General features: G+C 39.3%; 1 protein-coding gene across 1 annotated transcript in view; it reads left to right on the top strand.

The window, feature by feature from the left end:
• si:ch211-196i2.1 (collagen alpha-1(III) chain) overlaps window positions 1–19,205 on the top strand; it is a 65,577-nt gene extending 46,372 nt beyond the window's left edge. The window contains exons 28-31 of the mRNA XM_062032061.1: window positions 3,168–3,277; window positions 8,082–8,162; window positions 12,825–13,007; window positions 16,916–19,205. Of these exons, the coding sequence (XP_061888045.1) occupies window positions 3,168–3,277; window positions 8,082–8,162; window positions 12,825–13,007; window positions 16,916–17,065 (524 nt within the window). The 3' untranslated portion in view covers window positions 17,066–19,205. The remainder of the gene's footprint in view (window positions 1–3,167; window positions 3,278–8,081; window positions 8,163–12,824; window positions 13,008–16,915) is intronic.
• Window positions 19,206–22,182: the final 2,977 nt, after the last annotated feature.

Genomic DNA, 22,182 nt, shown 5'->3' with positions numbered 1-22,182 from the left:
GCCTAAGCCGGATACCTGCCATCTTTTCTTGGATGCTAGTTCATTAACGTCGGGGCTCAGGCTTTGAGCTGAGGCAACCTTCATTATCGAACGAAGGTGTTCATCAGTCATTATATCTTGTAGTCCACCCGGGCCACAGTCTTGGGGGCGTGCCTTAAAGGCACTGCCTTTAACGTCCGCTTTTCATCCATTCTAACAACGTGCCGGCCCAATCACAAGATATGTTCGGCTTCTGTATGCACACACACGTGAATGCAACGTATACTTGATCAACAGCGATACAGGTTACACTGAGGGTGGACGTATAAACAACTTTAACACTGTTAGAAATATACGCCACACTGTGAACCCACACCAAACAAGAATGACAAAACACATTTCGGGAGAACATCCGCACCGTAACACAACATAAACACAACAGAACAAATACCCAGAACCCTTTGCAGCACTAACTCTTCCGGGACGCTACAAAATACACCCCCCTGCTACCACCAAACCCCACCCCCCCCGATTTTTGGGAGGGGCACTGAAATTTGGGAGTCTCCCGGGAGGGTTGGCAAGTATGAGAATTAGCAGTGAATGCGGTGTTACCGCGGCACCGCTGCTGTATATAATCGGCGGGCCAGCTCTAGTTAGTGTTAATTTGATATCGCCTCAAGGGCCAAGGGAAATTACACAGCGGGCCAATTTTGACACCCTTGGTTTAAAGGGTCTCTGCACTTTTTTTGGGGGGGGGGGGGGGGGGGGTGTTGGCTTTCGTTCACAATCATTATGAAAGACATGACAATGGATGTTATTGGGGTTTTGGTAACACTTTAGTATGGGGAACATATTCACCATTAATTAGTTGTTTATTAACATGCAAATTAGTAAAATATTGGCTCTTAATAAGTACTTATTAATGCCTTATTCTGTATGGCCTTATTATTACTAATTCTAACCCTAACCCTAAACAAATAACTCTAAATTAAGTCTTTGTTACTATCCCCTAGTGTCCAAATAACTCTAAATTAAGTCTTTGTTCCTTAGAATATGTTCCCCATACTAAAGTGTTACCGAGGTTTTATATACATGATGTAAGTACAGAAGTAATGTACTAGTAACGGGCACATTTATTATAACATTTAGTCTTTACGTATTTTGATCATTTTAAGCATAAGCGGCATATTAATTTTAATTTTTTCTTAATCACTGATTATTACTGACTGCCGACTTCATGAGTTCCAACAAACACACTAAAACATCACTTACTGTGCAGGATCTGCTGTCATTAGGACGCCGACTGCTCGGATGTTTATATTTTCCCATTTAGGTGAAGAATGATTCATAATCCTAGCAAAGAAAGGGGGTGGGGTGGGAGGGAAAAGTGTCTTTTCGTGTTGTCCTCACCAGTTTCGGGTCTTTAAATGGCTGTCAAAGTTGTCGGAATACCTACTCAAATGTCTCATGTCCAGGTGAGATGCATGATTTATGATCTAGAATAAAATTACAGGGAGAAAGGAAGCGAGAAAACAGCAGACCACTCGATGATGGCTGCTATAAATAGTTTGCCTGCGTTAGCACTCATAATAACAATATCACTAATACTTGGTCAAGATTCAAATCACGAAATGTGAATGGAGTATTGTTGCAGCTTTCCGAATGGTTATTTAATGGATTTCATGGGGGAAATAGAGGAGCTCCCATTGGCTCGGCTGTAACCAGACTTTTATTGACTTTTATTATTTAGAATGGATTTTTTATTTTTTTTTAAATACATCCGTTGTCATAATACTTGTGACGATAGGCAAAATTCCAAAAAAAAGTGCAGTTTCCCTTTAAGGTGAGCGTCCATTGATTTCACTAGGGGAGCATAGAGTGGGTTGTTTTACTGCAGCCAAACTAGACAGTCATTGGATAAACATTCGGCTTTGTCCTGCCCACCGGACGCCGAGCGTCTCTGGAAGTGTACGGAGAGTGGGCTTGGCTTCAGCTGGCCTGAACGCTGGGGCTTTTGCATGATAATTGAATGATCTGTTTGAGGATGAATCCCTTTTTGATTGACAGCAAAATGAGCAAATCAGTGATTTTAGAATTTTTTTGATTGATTGAGACTTTTATTAGTAGGTTGCACAGTGAAGTACATATTCCGTACAATTGACCACTAAATGGTAACACCCGGAAAAGTTTTTCAACTTGTTTAAGTCGGGGTCCACTTAAATTGATTCATGATACAGATATATACTATCATATATACCAGTGGTTCTCAACCTTTTTTCAGTGATGTACCCCCTGTGAACATTTTTTTAATTGAAGTACCCCCTAATCAGAGCAAAGCATTTTTGGTTGAAAAAAGGAGATAAAGATGTAAAATACAGCACTATGTCATCAGTTTCTGATTCATTAAATTGTATAACAGTGCAAAATATTGCTCATTTGTAGTGGTCTTTCTTGAACTATTTGGAAAAAAAGATATAAAAATAACTAAAAACTTGTTGAAAAATAAAAAAGTGATTCAATTATAAATAAAGATTTCTACACATAGAAGTAATCATCAACTTAAAGTGCACTCTTTGGGGATTGTAATAGAGATCCATCTGGATTCATGAACTTAATTCTAAACATTTCTTCACAAAAAAATAAATCTTTAACATCAATATTTATGGAACATGTCCACAAAAAAATCTAGCTGTCAACACTGAATATTGCATTGTTGCATTTCTTTTCACAGTTCTTTTTGACAGACATTTAAAAAAGATCTCATGTACCCTTTGGCATACCTTCAAGTACCCCCAGGGGTACGCGTACCCCCATTTGAGAACCACTGATATATACTATCATCATAATACAGTCATCACACAAGATAATCACATTGAATTATTTACATTATTTACAATCAATTATTTACATAATTCAAACCACTGCGAGAGATTTTTCAAGTTTCACTTGGTTGTTCAGGATATTTTTTGAAACTCAAACATTTTGAAATGTATTTTAGTGAGAGCAAGATGATATTACTTTACCACTGAATACCATTAAATGCGTGCAGAGTATAAGTCTAAATATATTCTTCATATAAAATGTTTTATTTTTTCCTAATTTATGCTGGGTGTGATATTTAATTTGTAATTATTACACAAATTGCTTATGAGTTTTGGATAGACTTTCACCCTCACGTTTGTCTTTAGGAACGTATTACATCGACCCAAACCAAGGGAGCCCTGCTGATGCTCTGCTGGCCTATTGCATCTTCTCCAGCACACCAACACAAACCTGCCTTCATCCTCAACTTTCTCAGGTGAAGAACAAAAAACCTGAAAATAATTTGCATGCCTTGATCATTACTTTTCACCTAATCTTGCTAATTTGTGTTTTTCTTAATTCCATTGCTAGCAGTGTTTCTCACAGAACAGCAATCTATTGGTGGCGGTGGTGGTATTAAATGTACATCATCGTACAACTTGCACAAATAACTATGTACTTAAAATGCTTAAAAAGAGTTTTAAAAATATTTAAAGACAAACTTGTGTTATTAGTATCAAAATATCTTATTATTCATACATTATATGGTTTTTCTGTACTTTTCAATTGCAGTGATTTCTCCAGATTCTCTGAACCTTTTGATGATATTACGGACTGTAGATTGTGAAATCCTTAAATTCCTTGCAATAGCTCGTTGAGAAATGTTGTTCTTAAACTGACAATTTGCTCACGCATTTGTTCACAAAGTGGTGACCCTCGCCCCATCCTTGTTTGTGAATGACTAAGCATTTCATGGACGCTGCTTTTATACCCAATCATGGCACCCACCTGTTCCCAATTAGCCTGTTCAGCTGTGGGATGTTCCAAATAATTGTTTGATGAGCATTCCTCAACTTTGTCAGGCTTTTTTAACACTTGTGCCAGCTTTTTGGAAACATGTTGCAGGCTTCAAATTGCAAATGAGCTAATATTTGCAAAAAATAACAAAGTTTACCAGTTCGAATGGTAAGTATCTTGTCTTTGGAGTGTATTCAATAGAATATCAGTTGAAAAGGATTTGCAAATCATTGTAATCTGTTTTTATTTACGATTTACACAAGGTGCCAACTTCACTGGTTTTGAGTTTTGTACATAGTAACAGTACTGTAGTGTAAACTAAATTTTTATGTGGTATATAGGTTTTACATTGCTATCAACAGAGTCTTTGTTTCCTCTTTATCCACCGTGTTTAATGCTGTTGAGGGAGTGCATATTTTTTTCCATAAGTTCTTTATATTTAGATAAAGCGAGCGCAAGAATAGCTTTCGTGGACTTGGGCAACTTGATTTCCGACCTCGTAACTGAAACGCTCACAACTCGGCCGTGACGTCATTCCAAGTTTGACTTTCAACTTCCGAGGTAAATGGAACGCACCATAACTACGGAAGCCTGTTTTGACTGAGGTGCTGATGAACATTTTTAACACCTGTCTCCAACTATCCCTTAGTGTGCCGTGAGATACAGTCTGGTGTGCCGTGGGAGATGATCTAATTTCACCTATTTGGGTTAAAAATATTTTTTGCAAACCAGTAATTATAGTCTGCAAATGATGTGTTGTTGTTGAGTGTTGGTGCTGTCTAGAGCTCGGCAGAGTAACCGTGTTATACTCTTCCGTATCAGTAAGTGGCAGCCGGTAGCTAATTGCTTTGTAGATGTCGGAAACAGCGGGAGGCAGTGTGCAGGTAAAAAGGTGTCTAATGCTTAAACCAAAAATAAACAAAAGGTGACTGATTGTAGCTGAGATAGGCTCCAGCGCCCCCCGCGACCCCGAAGGGAATAAGCGGTAGAAAATGGATGGATGGATGGACTTCCCTTAAGAAAAGGCACTGAAAGTTAGGGAAGACCATGCAGAACAAAACTAAAATTGAACTGGCTACAAAGTAAACAAAAACAGAATGCTGGACGACAGCAAAGACTTACCGTGGAGCAAAGACGGCGTCCACAATGTACATCCGAACATGACATGACAATCAACAATGTCCCCACAACAACTGAAATAGTCTTGATTGCTAAAACAAAGTAGATGCGGGAAAATATTGCTCAAAGGGAGACATCAAACTTCTACAGGAAAATACCAAAAAAAGAGAAAAAGACACCAAAATAGGAGCGCAAGACAAGAACTAAAACACTACACACAGGAAAACAGCAAAAACCTCAAAATAAGTCAGGGCGTGATGTGACAGGTCATGACAGTACACCTACTTTGAGACAAGAACTATATTGATGCATGCTTGGTTATGCTTTAAAGTCATATCCAACAATTGCGACAACGACTTTTTACTGTCAACTGAGTTTAGTTTTTTAATGATTTCTGCTGGTGGTGTGCCTCCGGATTTTTTCAACGCAAAAAATGTGCCTTGGCTCTAAAAAGGTTGAAAAACACTGCCCTAAAGTGACAGGTCTGAATGACAATCGCCCAGTAGCCCTCACTCCAATAGTCATGAAATGTCATGCTTCGAAGAGCTGGTCATGGGCCAGATTAAGACCTCCATCTGTATTACTGTGGACCCTCACCAGTATACCTACAGGAAGAACCGCTCCACCGATGACACCATTTCATCAGTGGTCCATACAGCTTTCACTAACCTGGAGAACAGGAACTCTTACGTCCTTCTACTCTTACTGGACTTCAATTTCGCCATCATCCCTCAGACCCTGATGAAATAGCTGGACACGCTAAGTCCGAGTCTCTTGTTGGGGAACTGGGTCCTGGACTTCCTGACCCATAGACTGCAGGCTGTCAGGATCCAAAACACTGTCTCCTCTTTCATCGTCTTTCATCCCAGGGATGTGTGCTGAGCTCCGTCTTCTTCTCACTACTGACTTATGACTGCACTGCTAAATACCCCAGCTGTCATATTGTGAAGTTTGCGGATGACACAACAGTAGAGTGATACATCACAGACCAAGATTAGTTCGTATATAGAGAGGAGGTAGAACTTCTGGTGAAATGTTGCAGAAGCCCCAACCTTTGCATTAATGTAAAAAAGACTAAGGAGATGGTCTTCAGCAAGGTCAGGCTTACCTTCTGCGCATCAGAGCAGAAGGTGTGGAAATGGTCTCCAGTTTCAAGTATCTTGGGGTTCATATCAAGGGACCTCACCAATAAGGCACACCAGTGTCTCTACATTCTTAAGGACGATGCAGTATGCTGAACTAGGGAACTCCATTTTTAGGAGCTTCTACAGATATGTGGTGAAGAGCACGCTTCACACCAGCATAACTGTGTGACACAGCGGCTGAAGAGAGGAAAGCACTGCAGAGGATGCTGAAAGCTGCTTCAAAGCTGGTGGGGAGCAGCTTCCCCACCACCATGACATCTTCATTAGCAGAGAGCACTATGCATCACCAAGGATGCCACCCACTCTGCACACTGTCTTTGACCCCTGCCCTCAGGCATCTGGAGTAGGGCTGCATTAGCAGACTGAGGAACAGCTTCTTTCCGGAAGCTTTTTATACAGCTGAACTTTGATGGTACTCTGTAGCAATATACACAAATCACTTTGAAGGTGAAGTGTTACCTTTCTGTGATCCCATGAAAAGTAAAGATATATGTTTTTTGGTTTTTTTGTTTTGTTTTTTTCAGAATTGTTATTTGTGGTGGCCCAAAATGTGTTTGTGGAGGGCTGCCACAAATAAATGAATGTATGAAAAATACTGACTAGGAACACATACATGTATGCCTTCACAGCACACTACTCCATTTTGGTAGAAGAATTACTCATCGTTGTTCTTTGGACATTTCATAGTTAATGATCTCTTGAACTGTGATTTCAACATGCAACATGTTATCTAAAATAAACACATTTGCATCGCTCTCCTCTCTATGCTGCAAATACAAAACCCAAAACCAGTGAAGTTGGCACGTTGTGTAAATCGTAAATAGAAACAGAATATAATGATTTGCAAATCCTTTTCAATCTATATTCAATTGAATAGACTGCAAAGACAAGATACTTAACGTTCGAACTGGAAAACGTTATTTTTTTTAGCTCATTTGGAATTTGATGCCTGCAACATGTTTCAAAAAAGCTGCCACAAGTGGCAAAAAAGACTGAGAAAGTTGAGCAATGCTCATCAAACACTTATTTAGAACATCCCACAGGTGAACAGGCTAATTGGGAACAGGTGGGTGCCATGATTGGGTATAAAAGCAGCTTCCATGAAATGCTCAGTCATTCACAAACAAGGATGGGGCGAGGGACAGCACTTTGTGAACAAATGCCCGAGCACGTTGTCGAACAGTTTAAGAACACGATTTCTCAACAAGCTATTGCAACGAATTTAGGCGGTACTGCATCAAAAAGCGACATCAGTGTGTAAAGGATATCACCACATGGGCCCAGGAACACTTCAGAAAACCACTGTCAGTAACTACAGTTCGTCGCTACATCTGTTAGTGCATGTTAAAACTCTACTATGCAAAGCGAAAGCCATTTATCAACAACACCCAGAAACGCCGCTGGCTTCACTGGGCCCCGAGCTCATCTAAGATGGACTGATGCTAAGTGTAAAAGTTTTCTGTGGTCTGACAAGTCCACATTTCAAATTGTTTTTGGAAACTGTGGACGTCGTCGGAAAAAAAACATCCGGATTGTTCTAGGCGGACAGTTCAAAAGCCAGCATCTGTGATGGTATTGGGGTGTATTAGTGCCCAAGGCATGGGTAACATACACATATGTGAAAGCACCATTAATGCTGAAATTGAAAAGGTGTGGCGCAATATGAAGCCTAAAATACGACAACGGAGAACCTGTACTGTTGAACAACTTAAGCTGTACATCAAGCAAGAATGGGAAAGAATTCCACATGAAAAGCTTAAAAAATTGTTCTCCTCAGTTCCCACGTTTACTGAGTGTTGTTAAAAGGAAAGGCCATGTAACACAGTGGTAAAAATGCCCCTGTGCCAACTTAAATTCCAAGTTAATGATTATTTGCAGTCTATTCAATTGAATATACAGTAAGTTGAAAAGGATTTGCAAGTCATTGTATTCTGTTTTTATTTACGAATTACACAACGTGCATGCCAACTTCACTGGTTTTGGGTTTTGTACTATTTTTTTCTTTGTCTCTGCCTGCAGCTGCCCATGAAAGCCTGGATGGAGGATTCTTCTGCTGACGGCGCTTTTCAGTGGCTCAGCCGGTTGGACCAAGGCTTTCACGTGAGTAACACCTCAGGAACAAACTACTGGCGGTTCTGGTTTTAAGATGTATGGTGGTTGTGACACACTCCCGTAAAGAAGAATAAAAAGAGAACTGCCTGGTAGTTATATGCGTAGAGTAGGAGAACACGTATTTCCATCACTTTTGTTCCTTTTAGTGAACTTAAAAAGAAAGATTCAAATTGTTGTTAAAATAAATTAGTACATCCCTAATATTTGTACATACACCAAATATCCTTGGCAACAATACCAGAGCCAACTGAACAACTCTTTCATTCGTTATCTTTTCTACTGCTTCCAAGAAAGGAACAAAACATGTGTTATACATGTAAGTATTTGCAATGTAAAACACTTTATAGATTATTTACAGTTATATCAAGATTGAAAATGAAACAATATTGAAAATTCTTCCTCTAGGTTACACTTCTGCATCATGCATTTGTTGCATTAACCATCTTCATCATTTTAATTGAAAACATTTAGTTGTAGTACAGTAAGTCATCATGTCCACCACAGAGGACAATAGGAAAATGTGTTGTTTTCAGTATCCTAAAAATATATTTATGTTACCAAAACAAACTAAAACTAAGGTTGTCAAAAGTGTTGATACTTTGATACCAAGTGGATATTAACACACTGTACAAGTCACATGCTCGCGGTCCCACTGATACATACGCCAGGTGTGCAGAGTTGACAAAGGTTTAATAGTTTTTTCTCCACAGCTCATCAGACAAACGTCCATGCTCGACTTTTCAGTCTCTCCCATACTCCTCTTCCTCCTGCACCCGGCCGCTCACTGTTAAAGACACCAGATGATTAGATTAACACGTACCACCTGTGAAATCTAATCACCTGCCAGCTGTGTCTCGCCGTCAGCACATGCCTCGCCCCTATCCGATGGTGCTCGTCCTCAGCACCATAGACAGCGGCAGTGACCTTTGCTCCTGCAAGCGTGCTGGCCACATCTCCCTTCACACACACACAAAAAAAATAATAATACTTTCAGCACTGAAGACAGTACATCACTTTTTCCTCTGCGAGCCAAATTTCGGAGCGTGAGCACTCAGTCAGCGTCCATATATTTACTTTTTAATGGTTGCCTGTCACAAATGCAGATTTGGTGCCTCCAGTTCGCCCTGGCACATACACAAATTAGAATATAAGTGTGGCAGTGTAGCATAACTGTCGTGTAGTGTAACTCCGCTTCCCAACACACCCCATACGGGCCTGGTTTGCCAGAGAATAAGAGGTAGCACAAATTATCTGTGATGAGCTTCAGCCTCTTTGTCACTACAAGTAAAGGTACATACACTACCGTTCAAAAGTTTGGGGTCACCCAAACAATTTTGTGAAATAGCCTTCATGTCTAAGAACAAGAATAGACTGTCGAGTTTCAGATGAAAGTTCTCTTTTTCTGGCCGTTTTGAGCGTTTAATTGACCCCACAAATGTGATGCTCCAGAAACTCAATCTGCTCAAAGGAAGGTCAGTTTTGTAGCTTCTGTAACAAGCTAAACTGTTTTCAGATGTGTGAACATGATTGCACAAGGCTTTTGTAATCATCAATTAGCCTTCTGAGCCAATGAGCAAACACATTGTACCATTAGAACACTGGAGTGATAGTTGCTGGAAATGGGCATCTATACACCTATGTAGATATTGCACCAAAAACCAGACATTTGCAGCAAGAATAGTCATTTACCACATTAGCAATGTATAGAGTGTATTTCTTTAAAGTTAAGACTAGTTTAAAGTTATCTTCATTGAAAAGTACGGTGCTTTTCCTTCAAAAATAAGGACATTTCAATGTGACCCCAAACTTTTGAACGGTAGAGTATAAAAAGTGAAAGAGAGGTGTGTCTTGCGTCATGCATTTATTCAATTATCAAATACAAGCTGCCACAACAGTATTCACCGCACAAGTGAAAGCGGAGATCCGTCACCACTAGCCTGGCATGCAGAAAAACCTCCAGAAGCGTGCAACCCAACCTTTATCACTTCTATAAGTGCTAAGAAAACCAAGCTTAGAGACACCTGAGATCGGTAGACCGTGAGTTCAAACCCCGGCCGTGTCATACCAAAGACTATAAAAATGGGACCCATTACCTCCCTGCTTGGCACTCAGCATCAAGGGTTGGGATTGGGGGTTAAATCACCAAAATGATTCCCGAGCGTGGCCACCGCTGCTGCTCACTGCTCCCCTCACCTCCCAGGGGATAGAACAAGGGGATGGGTCAAATTCAGAGGGTAATTTCATCACACCTAGTGTGTGTGTGACTGTTAGTGGTACTTTAACTTGAACTCTTATGTCATTTGACAACACTTTAAACACCACCGCTGTACTTATTTCCCCATGAATGCCAGGTGTGGCCTGGGGGTCATTTGCTGAACGCAAATCTAAAATAAACAAAAAAAAACTGCAAAAATTTAAAAATAGCGCAAAAAGGCATACATAATGCACTGCATGTATGAAATGTTATTACTAAAAAAGAATAAACATAGATTTGTCTTTAAATGTATGTTTTAGCTTTTTTAAAATCGTATTTAATTACAAATGACATGATGACATCATGAAGCGGAAGAAGATGGATGGATGGATGGATGATGACATCACACCAAAACCTTATTGAAAGAATATTAAGAGCAACAGTGTTTGTTTTATATACTTGAAGGCTCGATGCCACTGCTGTTCTTTTTAGAATGTAAAATAGTTGACTATTGCTATTATTTATGAGCATATTTATAAGCATGGAAGTGTTTGTTTTGAAATACATGGAGATTATAGAACACTACTGTTCTTTTGGTAGCCGATAATGCAATTTCAATTAGAGATATCCGATAAAATCAGACTCCCGATATTATCGGCCGATAAATGCTTTAAAATGTAATATCGGAAATTATCGGTATCGGTTTCAAAATTATTGGTATCGGTTTCAAAAAGTGAAATGTATGACTTTTTAAAACGCCGCTGTGTACACGGACGTAGGGAGAAGTACAGAGCGCCAATAAACCTTAAAGGCACTGCCTTTGCATGCCGGCCCAATCACATAATATCTACGGCTTTTCACACACACAAGTGAATGCAACGCATACTTGATCAACAGACATACAGGTCACACTGAGGGTGGCCGTATAAACAACTTTAACACTGTTACAAATATGCGCCACACTGTGAACCCACACCAAACAAGAATGACAAACACATTTCGAGAGAACATCCGCACCGTAACACAACATAAACACAACAGAACAAATACCCAGAACCCCTTGCAGCACTAACTCTTCCGGGACGCTACAATATACACTCCCCGCTATCCCCTAACCCCTCTCCCCCCCACCTCAACCCCGCCCACCTCAACCTCCTCATGCTCTCTCAGGGAGAGCATGTCCCAAATTCCAAGCTGCTGTTTTGAGGCATGTTGAAAAAAAATATTCACTTTGTGACTTCAATAATAAATATGGCAGTGCCATGTTGGCATTTTTTTCCATAACTTGAGTTGATTTAATTCGGAAAACCTTGTTACATTGTTTAATGCTTCCAGCGGGGCATCACAACAAAATTAGGCATCATGTGTTAATTCCACGACTGTATATATCGGTATCGGTTGATATCGGTATGGGTAATTAAGAGTTGGACAATATCGGAATATCGGATATCGGCAAAAAAGCCATTATCGGACATCTCTAATTTCAATGATGTGCAAAAAGATGTTGAAGCACAGTGATCTTAAATAATTGACACATTCAAACAGTGAATTTAAAAGTACATGATTCTGATGATTCAGTTTTAAAACTTTTGTTGTGGTATCAAATAAGTATCAATTATTGTGGAAATTCATAGGTATCGTATAGACTGCAGCATTTATGGTTTATCCATTGCACCGGTCACCCAGAGGTGGAGGGGTCCCCACATCTGCGGTCCCCTCCAAGGTTTCTCATTGTTAGCCCATTGGGTTGAGTTTTTTCTTGCCCTGATGTGGGATCTGAGCCGAGGATGTCGTTGTGGCTTGTGCAGCCCTTTGAGACACTCGTGATTTAGGTCTATATAAGTAAACTTTGATTGATTGATTGATTGATGGTTTTCTGAGAACCTTATCACAAATTATTACATTATATTACATACTGTACATACATTTAATACTTCTTGGGCCCAAGAAACAAAGCTGGTCGCATGCAGCCGTGTTGGGCAGACAGATTTTCTGTGTGGTTGGACGAAACTCAGCAAAAGCCAGGATGTCCCCTCTACAGCACCTCAGGTTATATTATTTTAGATGTAAAACATCCTATTAATAAATTTAGAGCACTGAAATTTAAAAAAAAACAGTATATAATGCTTGTTACAGTGGTTCTCAAACTTTTTATCAAGTACCGTCTCAGAAAAACTTGGCTCTCCAAGTACCACCATAATAACCAACGTTAAATTACAGCAGCGTAGTAGGCCCAAGTATTCATCAAAAACAAGGCAGAGGTTTTATTTAACAAGTATATTTCATATTTTTGGCCACTGTAAGAATACACACAGTTTGCACAGTAACACTGTGTTTGATAAATACATCTTTACAAAGTAAGAAGTCATTTACTCAGTTCAAATATACTGAATTAATGTATAAATCACAACAAACTGGAATTCCAGAAGTTTACATGTTACGTTTCTGCTGTTCAGTTCGTCTATCCAGGTGCCAGCGTGGTCCAGATGCGTTTTCTCAGGTTGCAAAGTAGCACGGCCACGCAGAAGATGACCTACTCCTGCCACCCGGGACACATATTGGGTCAGTCGGAAAGGGACATCAAATTCCTCACTGATACAAGACAGCAAAGTTTCGTGGGAGCGGTTCAAGACTGTGTGGTATGTGCAAAATGATTCTATGAAAAATGCCTTTGGGCTTGCTCCACAGTTTAAAAGACTCCTACTGTCATCAGTGTTCCAACAAACAACATAAGTAGTGTTTGACAACAGATGGATTTACACATTAGGCTGTGGGATGGAGCAGAAGTAAAGATTAATGTTGTTGTTGTTGTATTGTATTGTCCAATGCATCCATACATCCATTTTCTACCGCTTGTCCCTTTCGGAATACCGGGCGGGCCTGGAGCTAATCCCAGCTGCACTCGGGCGGAAGGCAGGGTATTAGTATTTATTTTGGACCCCAAGAGGGACAAGCGGTAGAAAATGGATGTATGGATGTTTAAAAACCAAAACAAAAAGAAAAAAACTACAGCAACAACAAAACGAGTAATGACAATAGAAATAATAACATTAATACAGTAACAATGTTTACATAACATGTTTGGAGTTTCACATTCTAACATGTTCGAAAATGAGTAGAGAACTAGAGTTTATTGAATCCAACCCCTTTTCCGTCAAGAAATACTTTCTAATACAATTGTTCACTTCCTTTTTTTCAGTCTTTAACACAACAAAAAAATTGAATAAACACATAAATATCAGAAGAGTTCACTTTAATAGATAGTTTTACTGTATGGTTCGCATAATTTACATAATATGTGATGGATTATTTATAAATGGTTGATTTATATAGGCTAGTAAGGTAAAGTTTTGTACCTGACAAGTTTCGGCTATCTTGCTTCTGCAGCCTTCCTCAGAGGTGTCACGTGATGTTAGTGTGCAGAAGCAAGATAGCCGAAACTTGTCAGGTACAAAACTTTACCTTACTAGCCTATATAAATCAACCATTTATAAATACACATTAGTAGGCTAAATGAACCTCTTCAACATATGTGATGGATTATGTGTCATTCATATTGTCATCTTCAATAAGGTTCAATATGTTTATCAGGATTCTTCTTTTTTGTACTTTGTAAAAACTTTTTGTATTAAAACCGTATTTTTTTAAAAACTGGATTAGTTTGACTTCTTTGCATAATCCATTCCATAATTTAATTCCACATGCTGATATACTAAAGGTTGTAAATGTTGTACAGACATACAAATGTTAAGTTACATGTTTCCCTTGGTTCTATTTCTCCTCTTTTGTTGAGCATGGTTGTACATTCTTGGGTAGCAGGTTATAGTTTGCTTTGTACATCATTTTAGCTGTTTGCAAATGCACCAAATCATTGAATTTTAGTATTTTTGATTCAATAAATAAAGGGTTTAAGTGTTCTCTATATGCAACATTATGTATTTTTCTGATTTATTTTATAACACAGATAATAAATGAAGCGTGCCTTTGTAGTTATTTCCCCATATGTTACACAATAACTTAGATATGGTAACACTAGCGAGCAGTAGAGAATATGGAGTAATTTTTGGGTCCAGAGCATATTTAGCTCTGTTCATTATTGAAATATTTCTTGCCATCTTATGTTGTATATTTTTTACATAAGATTTCCAGTTTTTTTTATCTCTTATTACAACTAGAAATTGTATTTATTTTCCCCCTGTCAATATCAATCCAATCCAATCCACTTTATTTATATAGCACATTTACACAACAAGAATGTTTCCAAAGTGCTGCACAGCCATGTTAAAAACAATATTAAAAACAATATTAAAAACAATATTATGCTACACCAATGACTGAATAAAAACAAAGAATAAATGAATAGAAAACCAATACAGAGACAATATAAAAAATAAATATGATTCTACTATGTCTATTTGTATTTGTGTTTGACTTTCTCTCTGTTTGACATGCATTCAAGTAAAATGCTTAAAAACATTTCTGGATGACATTCTAACAGTAAAATTGCATGTCTACACATATTGGAGTCTTTTCTTAAGAAAATTTTAATTATACTTGCAAGTAATCACCTGTGATTAATCATAATTAATCCAAATTCCAAATTGTGATTAATCTGATTATACACAGCCATAGTCTTAGTTTGATATATTATCATGATACAATTGAATCTGGTAGTTTGTCTTTGTCATGACAAAAACATTTGTTTGACAACACTCGTCAAATTTAATCAACACTGTGAAAGTTCAAGTTGACAATTGACACAAACTGATAAAACAATTGAGACATTTTTAAATAACTGCTAGAACTGTTCAAGGTCAGTAGTTTAAACAACTGGCAACTAACTTACTCATGATTATTTACCTTGACACACTTAAAGGCCTACTGAAATGACATTGTTTTATTTAAACGGGGATAGCAGATCCATTCTATGTGTCATACTTGATCATTTTGCGATATTGCCATATTTTTGCTGAAAGGATTTAGTAGAGAACATCGACGATAAAGTTTTGGTCGCTGATAAAAAAGCCTTGCCTGTACCAGAAGTAGCGTGACGTCAGAGGTTGAAGGGCTCCTCACATTTCCCCATTGTTTACACCAGCAGCGAGAACGATTCGGACCGAGAAAGCGACGATTACCCCATTAATTTGAGCCAGGATGAAAGATTTGTGGATGAGGAACGTAAGAGTGAAGGACTAGAATGCAGTGCAGGACATATCTTTTTTCGCTCTGACCGTAACTTAGGTTCAAGGGTTCATTGGATTCCACACTTTCTCCTTTTTCTATTGTGGATCACGGATTTGTATTTTAAACCACCTCGGATACTATATCCTCTTGAAAATGAGAGTCGAGAACGCGGAATGGACATTCACAGTGACTTTTATCTCCACGACAATACATCGGCGAAGCACTTTAGCTACGGCGCTAACGTGATAGCATCGGGCTTAACTGCAGATAGAAACAAAAGAAATAAACCCCTGACTGGAAGGATAGACAGAAGATCAACAATACTATTAAACCATGGACCTGTAACTACACGGTTAATGCTTTCCAGCCTGGCGAAGCTTAACAATGCTGTTGCTAATGACGCCATTGAAGCTAACTTAGCTGCGGGACCTCACAGAGCTATGCTAAAAACATTAGCTATCCACCTACGCCAGCCAGCCCTCATCTGCTCATCAACACCCGTGCTCACCTGCGTTCCAGCAATCGACGGAGCGACGAAGGACTTCACCCGATCATCGATGCGGTCGGCGGCTAGCGTCGGATAGCGCGTCTGCTATCCTCAAAGTCCTCCTGGTTGTGTTGCTGCAGCCATCCGCTAATACACCGATCCCACCTACGGCTTTCTTCTTTGCAGTCTTCATTGTTCATTAAACAAATTGCAAAATATTCACCATCACAGATGTCCAGAATACTGTGGAATTTTGAGATGAAAACAGAGCTTTTTTGTATTGGATACAATGTGTCCGAATACTTCCGTTTCAACCATTGACGTCACGCGCATACGTCATCATACATAGATGTTTTCAACTGGAAGTTTAGCGGGAAATTTAAAATTGCACTTTATAAGTTAACCCGGCCGTATTGGCATGTGTTGCAATGTTAAGATTTCATCATTGATATATAAACTATCAGACTGCGTGGTCGGTAGTTGTGGGTTTCAGTAGGCCTTTAAATATCTACCATTTAAAAAAATTACAATATATATGACATCATGGGGGTGGCTTTGAATTGGATGAAAAGCTGCGTAATGAAGAGGAAATAATTTGTCACGATAAAACACGTCGCTTGAAAATCGTTTGTGGCGCACCACAAGGGTCAATACTTGGACCAACAGTGTTTATTTTATATATGAGATGATCAAAAAATAAGTGTGATATTAAATAAATGATGTTGGAGCACTTATGTACCGCAATAATATAATGGGTATGTTATATAGGACAAGTGACCATAGCAAAACTGAACTAAACACTCATCTTATATACTACCGGTTATGGTTTAATATTTTATGGTTTAATATTTTATGGTTTGCTTCCTGTGTTGCCAGGCTGCTGAAAATATGGTTTCTGGAGTCCGAGAATCAGTGTTTGAGTTTGAGGACCTCAGCCTGCTTCCCCTGAGAGACGTGGCACCGATGGGAGGTGGAAACTTTTCACATCAATTCGGCTTCAATGTCGGACCGGTTTGTTTTAGTTAGGATAGTTTGACACATGGGGCCATCCCAGAAGACAAACGTCTCATCTGGCTTCTGAGAATGACACTTTTTTTTTTGTACTCGGGAACATCATCTCTCCTTTTCTCATAGAGAACTGTGTTGTTTACAGACACTCTAAAACTGTACGGAATAATTTAAAATGTCTTGTTTTTAAGTTTCCAGTGCATTGTTTGACATAATGTATAAAAGGTGTGTATCACAGTTAGCCTATTTTGTATATGCTACTTACAAAACGTTTGGGGTATTCATTCGGCTGTCGGGTTGAAAGTTCAGGATGAACCTAAAAAGTTAAACCTAAAAACAGATTCTTAAGAACGTCTAACACCAAGTCAAGTTCTATGCCTGCATGCAGGCCCTGAGAGGCAGATTGTAAATATTGTTTAGGTGACATCTGATTGCATAACACTTACAGTCGTGGTCAAAAGTTGACATACACTTGTAAAGAACATAATGTCATGGCTGTCTTGAGTTTCCAATATTTTCTACAACTCTTGTTTTTTTTGTGATAGAGTGATTGGAACACATACTTGTTGGTCACAAAAAACATTCATGAAGTTTGGTTCTTTTATGAATTTATTATGGGTCTACTGAAAATGTGACCAAATCTGCTGGGTCAAAAGTATACATACAGCAATGTTAATATTTGGTTACATGTCCCTTGGCAAGTTTCACTGCAATAAGGCGCTTTTGGTAGCCATCCACAAGCTTCTGGCAAGTTTCTGGTTGAATTTTTTACCACTCCTCTTGACAAAATTGGTGAAGTTCAGGTAAATGTGTTGGTTTTCTGACATGGACTTGTTTCTTCAGCATTGTCCACACGTTTAAGTCAGGACTTTGGGAAGGCCATTCAAAAACCTCTTTTATGCGTGAACTGGCCAAAAGAAGAGGCAAATAAATGTTACACATCTCTACAATAAAGTTGCGAGCATACATTTGAGTTACGAGCCTCCCCACCACTAGTTGCTGTAGCAATTTTAAGAGTGAACCCTGTAAGACAGAACTTTGTTTTCCAAACATTGGATGGAAGACAGAGAGTGTGTAGGTCATTGCTGAGAAGAAGAGGAGGATAGTCATTGAATCCAAAAGCTTGTTATTTTTTAAAAGCATGTCTTGTGTTAAAATTGTGTTGTTTTGGGGTGGCCAAGATCCGATTTAATTGATTTTAATTCATTCCACAGGCGACGTTGATATAAGATACGAGTTGCGATCAAGCTGCGTCACAAAACTAATTAAACTCGTAAGTTGAGGTAGTAATGTACTAGAATTTAAGTTGTTGATGGCCTTCTGATCACGTTTAGGCCTTCAGAGAAGGATTTGTTAGCTTGTTTATGATCCAATACACACGTCTAACTTGTGTCCAAATGTTTCAATATGTATTGCACAACTTGCTGTTCTCTAACAAGGTTTAAAAGTGCATTTTAGCCTCATCCTGAGATTTCACCTGAAAGCAGAATATTTCAATGTTTTGTTGGTAATGTATAGATATAAGAAACCCATTGCTGCGCATAGTACACTCTTCATTTGGCATGTGACACAAGGCCAGTTTCATTTTAAGGTGCTAACCACATTTTATTTCGAATGTCCACATGTTTTAAGTTAATCTAAAACGTTGCGGGGAACATTTTTTTTGTTTCAGGAATACTTGGTGCTCTTTTGTCATAGTAAAAATTGTTGGGTTTTACATTGGTCTTTAACTGTACTATATGTTCTTGATGTCTCAGGTATGGTGTTCTCAACACGCCATTTAGCTCACTTGTGTTGAAATTACATTAACGCTGCAATGTCCAATACCAAAACCAATTGAATGTCCCTACTTTGTTTCTGCTCACTCAGTACCAAATATCTTGTTGCCAAGTAACCTCAGTGAAAAGTTAATTACCTCAGATTATTGACGCTGTTTGTGTTGGTTTTGTTGCCCAAAAGTAAATAACCTGGTTTAGGATAGATCACTTTTCCAAGTGAAACATATTGAGTCAGCTGTTTTCTAAGGTTTGCAAAAAACAATAACCTTCCTAAAAAGTCATAAAACGTTGCTCACATTGCTGGTTTTTGTCTTTCCACTGACAAATAAAGAGGACCACTGCACTGTCAGCAAAAAAATGTCATGTTGTAAGTGTCAGTTATACGCACCCAAGTCTTGCAATAAACAGAACAAGCTGTATGTTGATAACATGCATCGTAAAAGTTTGATGTTTATTGTTCTCTTATAGAACCCACATCAACACAACTATGCCAGTGAAATGCTGGGATGAATTTCCATGTGTTCTTGTCCTTCAAAATGGCTGCCAATTTCCGAACAGGTACAGTTGAACCAGTGCCGTGCGTTTCCCACCTAGGCCTTCAGTGATGTTCGACTTCAATGATTACCTCTCAAAATACCATCATTGATGTCACCACATGACCATTGCTGGAGAAATACTATACAGAAACAAATTTACTGTGCATTGAACACATCAACAGTGTACAAAACGGTTTATTTTCTGGCGCATTTAAAAATCAACAAACCCGCATCAGCAATTAAAACATAGCTTATGTGGTACTGTCAAAATTAAAATTGCAAAAAACAGGTTGCTGGTTACTGGGGTTCAATCCCCACCTTCTACCATCCTAGTCACGTCCGTTGTGTCCTTGGGCAAGACACTTCATCCTTGCTCCTGATGGCTGCTGGTTAGCGCCTTGCATGGCAGCTCCCGCCATCAGTGTGTGAATGTGGAAATACTGTCAAAGCGCTTTGAGTACCTTGAAGGTAGAAAAGCGCTATACAAGTATAACCCATTTATCATTTATCATTTAAACGTGAAAAAATAAAGAAAAAAATACTTGAACTCACAATTTGAAGCACCCATTTGACGGCATATAAGCCAGTGGTACCCCTCGTAGTTGGTTGATTCGAGTGGAAATGGCGGGCATTTCCCCATATCATTGCCAGAACAGCTGAGCTAGCTTGCAGGGTTGGCTGACGTCGTCTCACAAGATGTAGTTTCTCTTTAAATATCCTTCTTGAAACTGGCCTTGCAAATATATATCTGCCACCTAATCAACGTTTTGTTCTCCTTCTTTGTGGGTTAAAAAAGTGAGTATCTGTGATTTCTCTGCGAGCCCGGTATGCGAGTTTAGAAACCCTACACTCTTAGAAATAAAAGTGCTAAGTAGAACCATATAAGGTTCTTCGGCTCGTCCTCATAGGAGAACCCTTTTTGGCTCCAGGTAGAACCTTTTTATAAAGGTTCCACCTGGAACCCTTTTGGAGGGTTCTACCTAGAACCCAACACGAAGGGTTATACCTAGAACTGTGTGTGTAAGGTTCCACCCAGAATCCCCCATGAGAGGTTCTACAAAGAACCCACGCAGGGAGTTCCACTAAAAACCCTTTCGTATTTCAAGGGTTTCATCTAAAACCCACACAGGGAGTTCCACTAAGAACCCTTTCGTTTGTCAAGGGTTTCATCTAGAACCCATGCAGGGAGTTCCACTAAGAACCCTTTCATGTTTCAAGGGTTTCATCTGGAACCCACACAGGGAGTTCCACTAAGAACCCTTTCGTATTTCAAGGGTTTCATCTAGAACCCACACAGGGAGTTCCACTAAGAACCCTTTCGTATTTCAAGGGTTTCATCTAGAACCCACACAGGGAGTTCCACTAAGAACCCTTTCGTTTGTCAAGGGTTTAATCTAGAACCCATGCAGGGAGTTCCACTAAGAACCCTTTCATGTTTCAAGGGTTTCTTCTAGAACCCACACAGGGAGTTCCACTAAGAACCCTTTCGTATTTCAAGGGTTTAATCTAGAACCAACACAGGGAGTTCCACTAAGAACCCTTTCGTTTGTCAAGGGTTTCATCTAGAACCCATGCAGGGAGTTCCACTAAGAACTCTTTCATGTTTCAAGGGTTTCATCTAGAACCCACACAGGGAGTTCCACTAAGAACCCTTTCGTATTTCAAGTGTTTCATTTAGAACCCACACAGGGAGTTCCACTAAGAACCTTTTCGTATTTCAAGGGTTTCATCTAGAACCCACACAGGGAGTTCCACTAAGAACCCTTTCGTTTGTCAAGGGTTTCATCTAGAACCCATGCAGGGAGTTCCACTAAGAACCCTTTCATGTTTCAAGGGTTTCATCTAGAAACCACACAGGGAGTTCCACTAAGAACCCTTTCGTATTACAAGGGTTTCATCTAGAACCTACACAGGGAGTTCCACTAAGAACCCTTTCGTATTTCAAGGGTTTCATCTAGAACCCACACAGGGAGTTCCACTAAGAACCCTTTCGTATTTCAAGGGTTTCATCTAGAACCCATACAGGGAGTTCCACTAAGAACCCTTTCGTATTTCAAGGGTTTCTTCTAGAACCCACGCAGGGAGTTCCTCTAAGAACCCTTTCGTTTGTCAAGGGTTTAATCTAGAACCCATGCAGGGAGTTCCACTAAGAACCCTTTCGTTTGTCAAGGGTTTAATCTAGAACCCATGCAGGGAGTTCCACTAAGAACCCTTTCATGTTTCAAGGGTTTCATCTAGAACCCACACAGGGAGTTCCACTAAGAACCCTTTCGTATTTCAAGGGTTTCATCTAGAACCCACACACAGGGAGTTCCACTAAGAACCCTTTCGTTTGTCAAGGGTTTAATCTAGAACCCATGCAGGGAGTTCCACTAAGAACCCTTTCATGTTTCAAGGATCGATCCAGCTCTGTGACCATTCTGCGATCAGCTTCTACAAGGAATTGCTCATTCATCTCCCACAGAAGCTGTAAGGAGGGATAAAAAGTGTCATCTCAAAATACTTGATGATCATAAATGAAATAATACACATACAATTAAATATGGTCAATTCAATGCTTGAAGATACCAACTATTTTAGGAAGCTTCAGTCCGGGAAACTTTTCGATGATTTCCTCTGTCTTGGCAGTTGCCATGAAGGTCTTTCGGTATGCATAGGTTCGTCTCATTCTCTCCTTTAAAGAGTTCAGATCTGGGTGTACCTTAAGCATCTCTGTAGACATTTCATTGATATGAGCTTCAATACTCCTTTCATCCTCTCTACATTCTTCACTCTCCTGAGCCTATATGCATTCAAGAAAAATGACAAGCAATATAGTAAG

Source organism: Entelurus aequoreus, linkage group LG21, assembly GCF_033978785.1.
Source record: "Entelurus aequoreus isolate RoL-2023_Sb linkage group LG21, RoL_Eaeq_v1.1, whole genome shotgun sequence".
In the NCBI taxonomy this organism is placed as follows: Eukaryota; Metazoa; Chordata; class Actinopteri; order Syngnathiformes; family Syngnathidae; genus Entelurus; species Entelurus aequoreus.
Note: the sequence above shows the minus strand (reverse complement) of the source record. Positions and strands in the feature narration are given on the sequence as shown.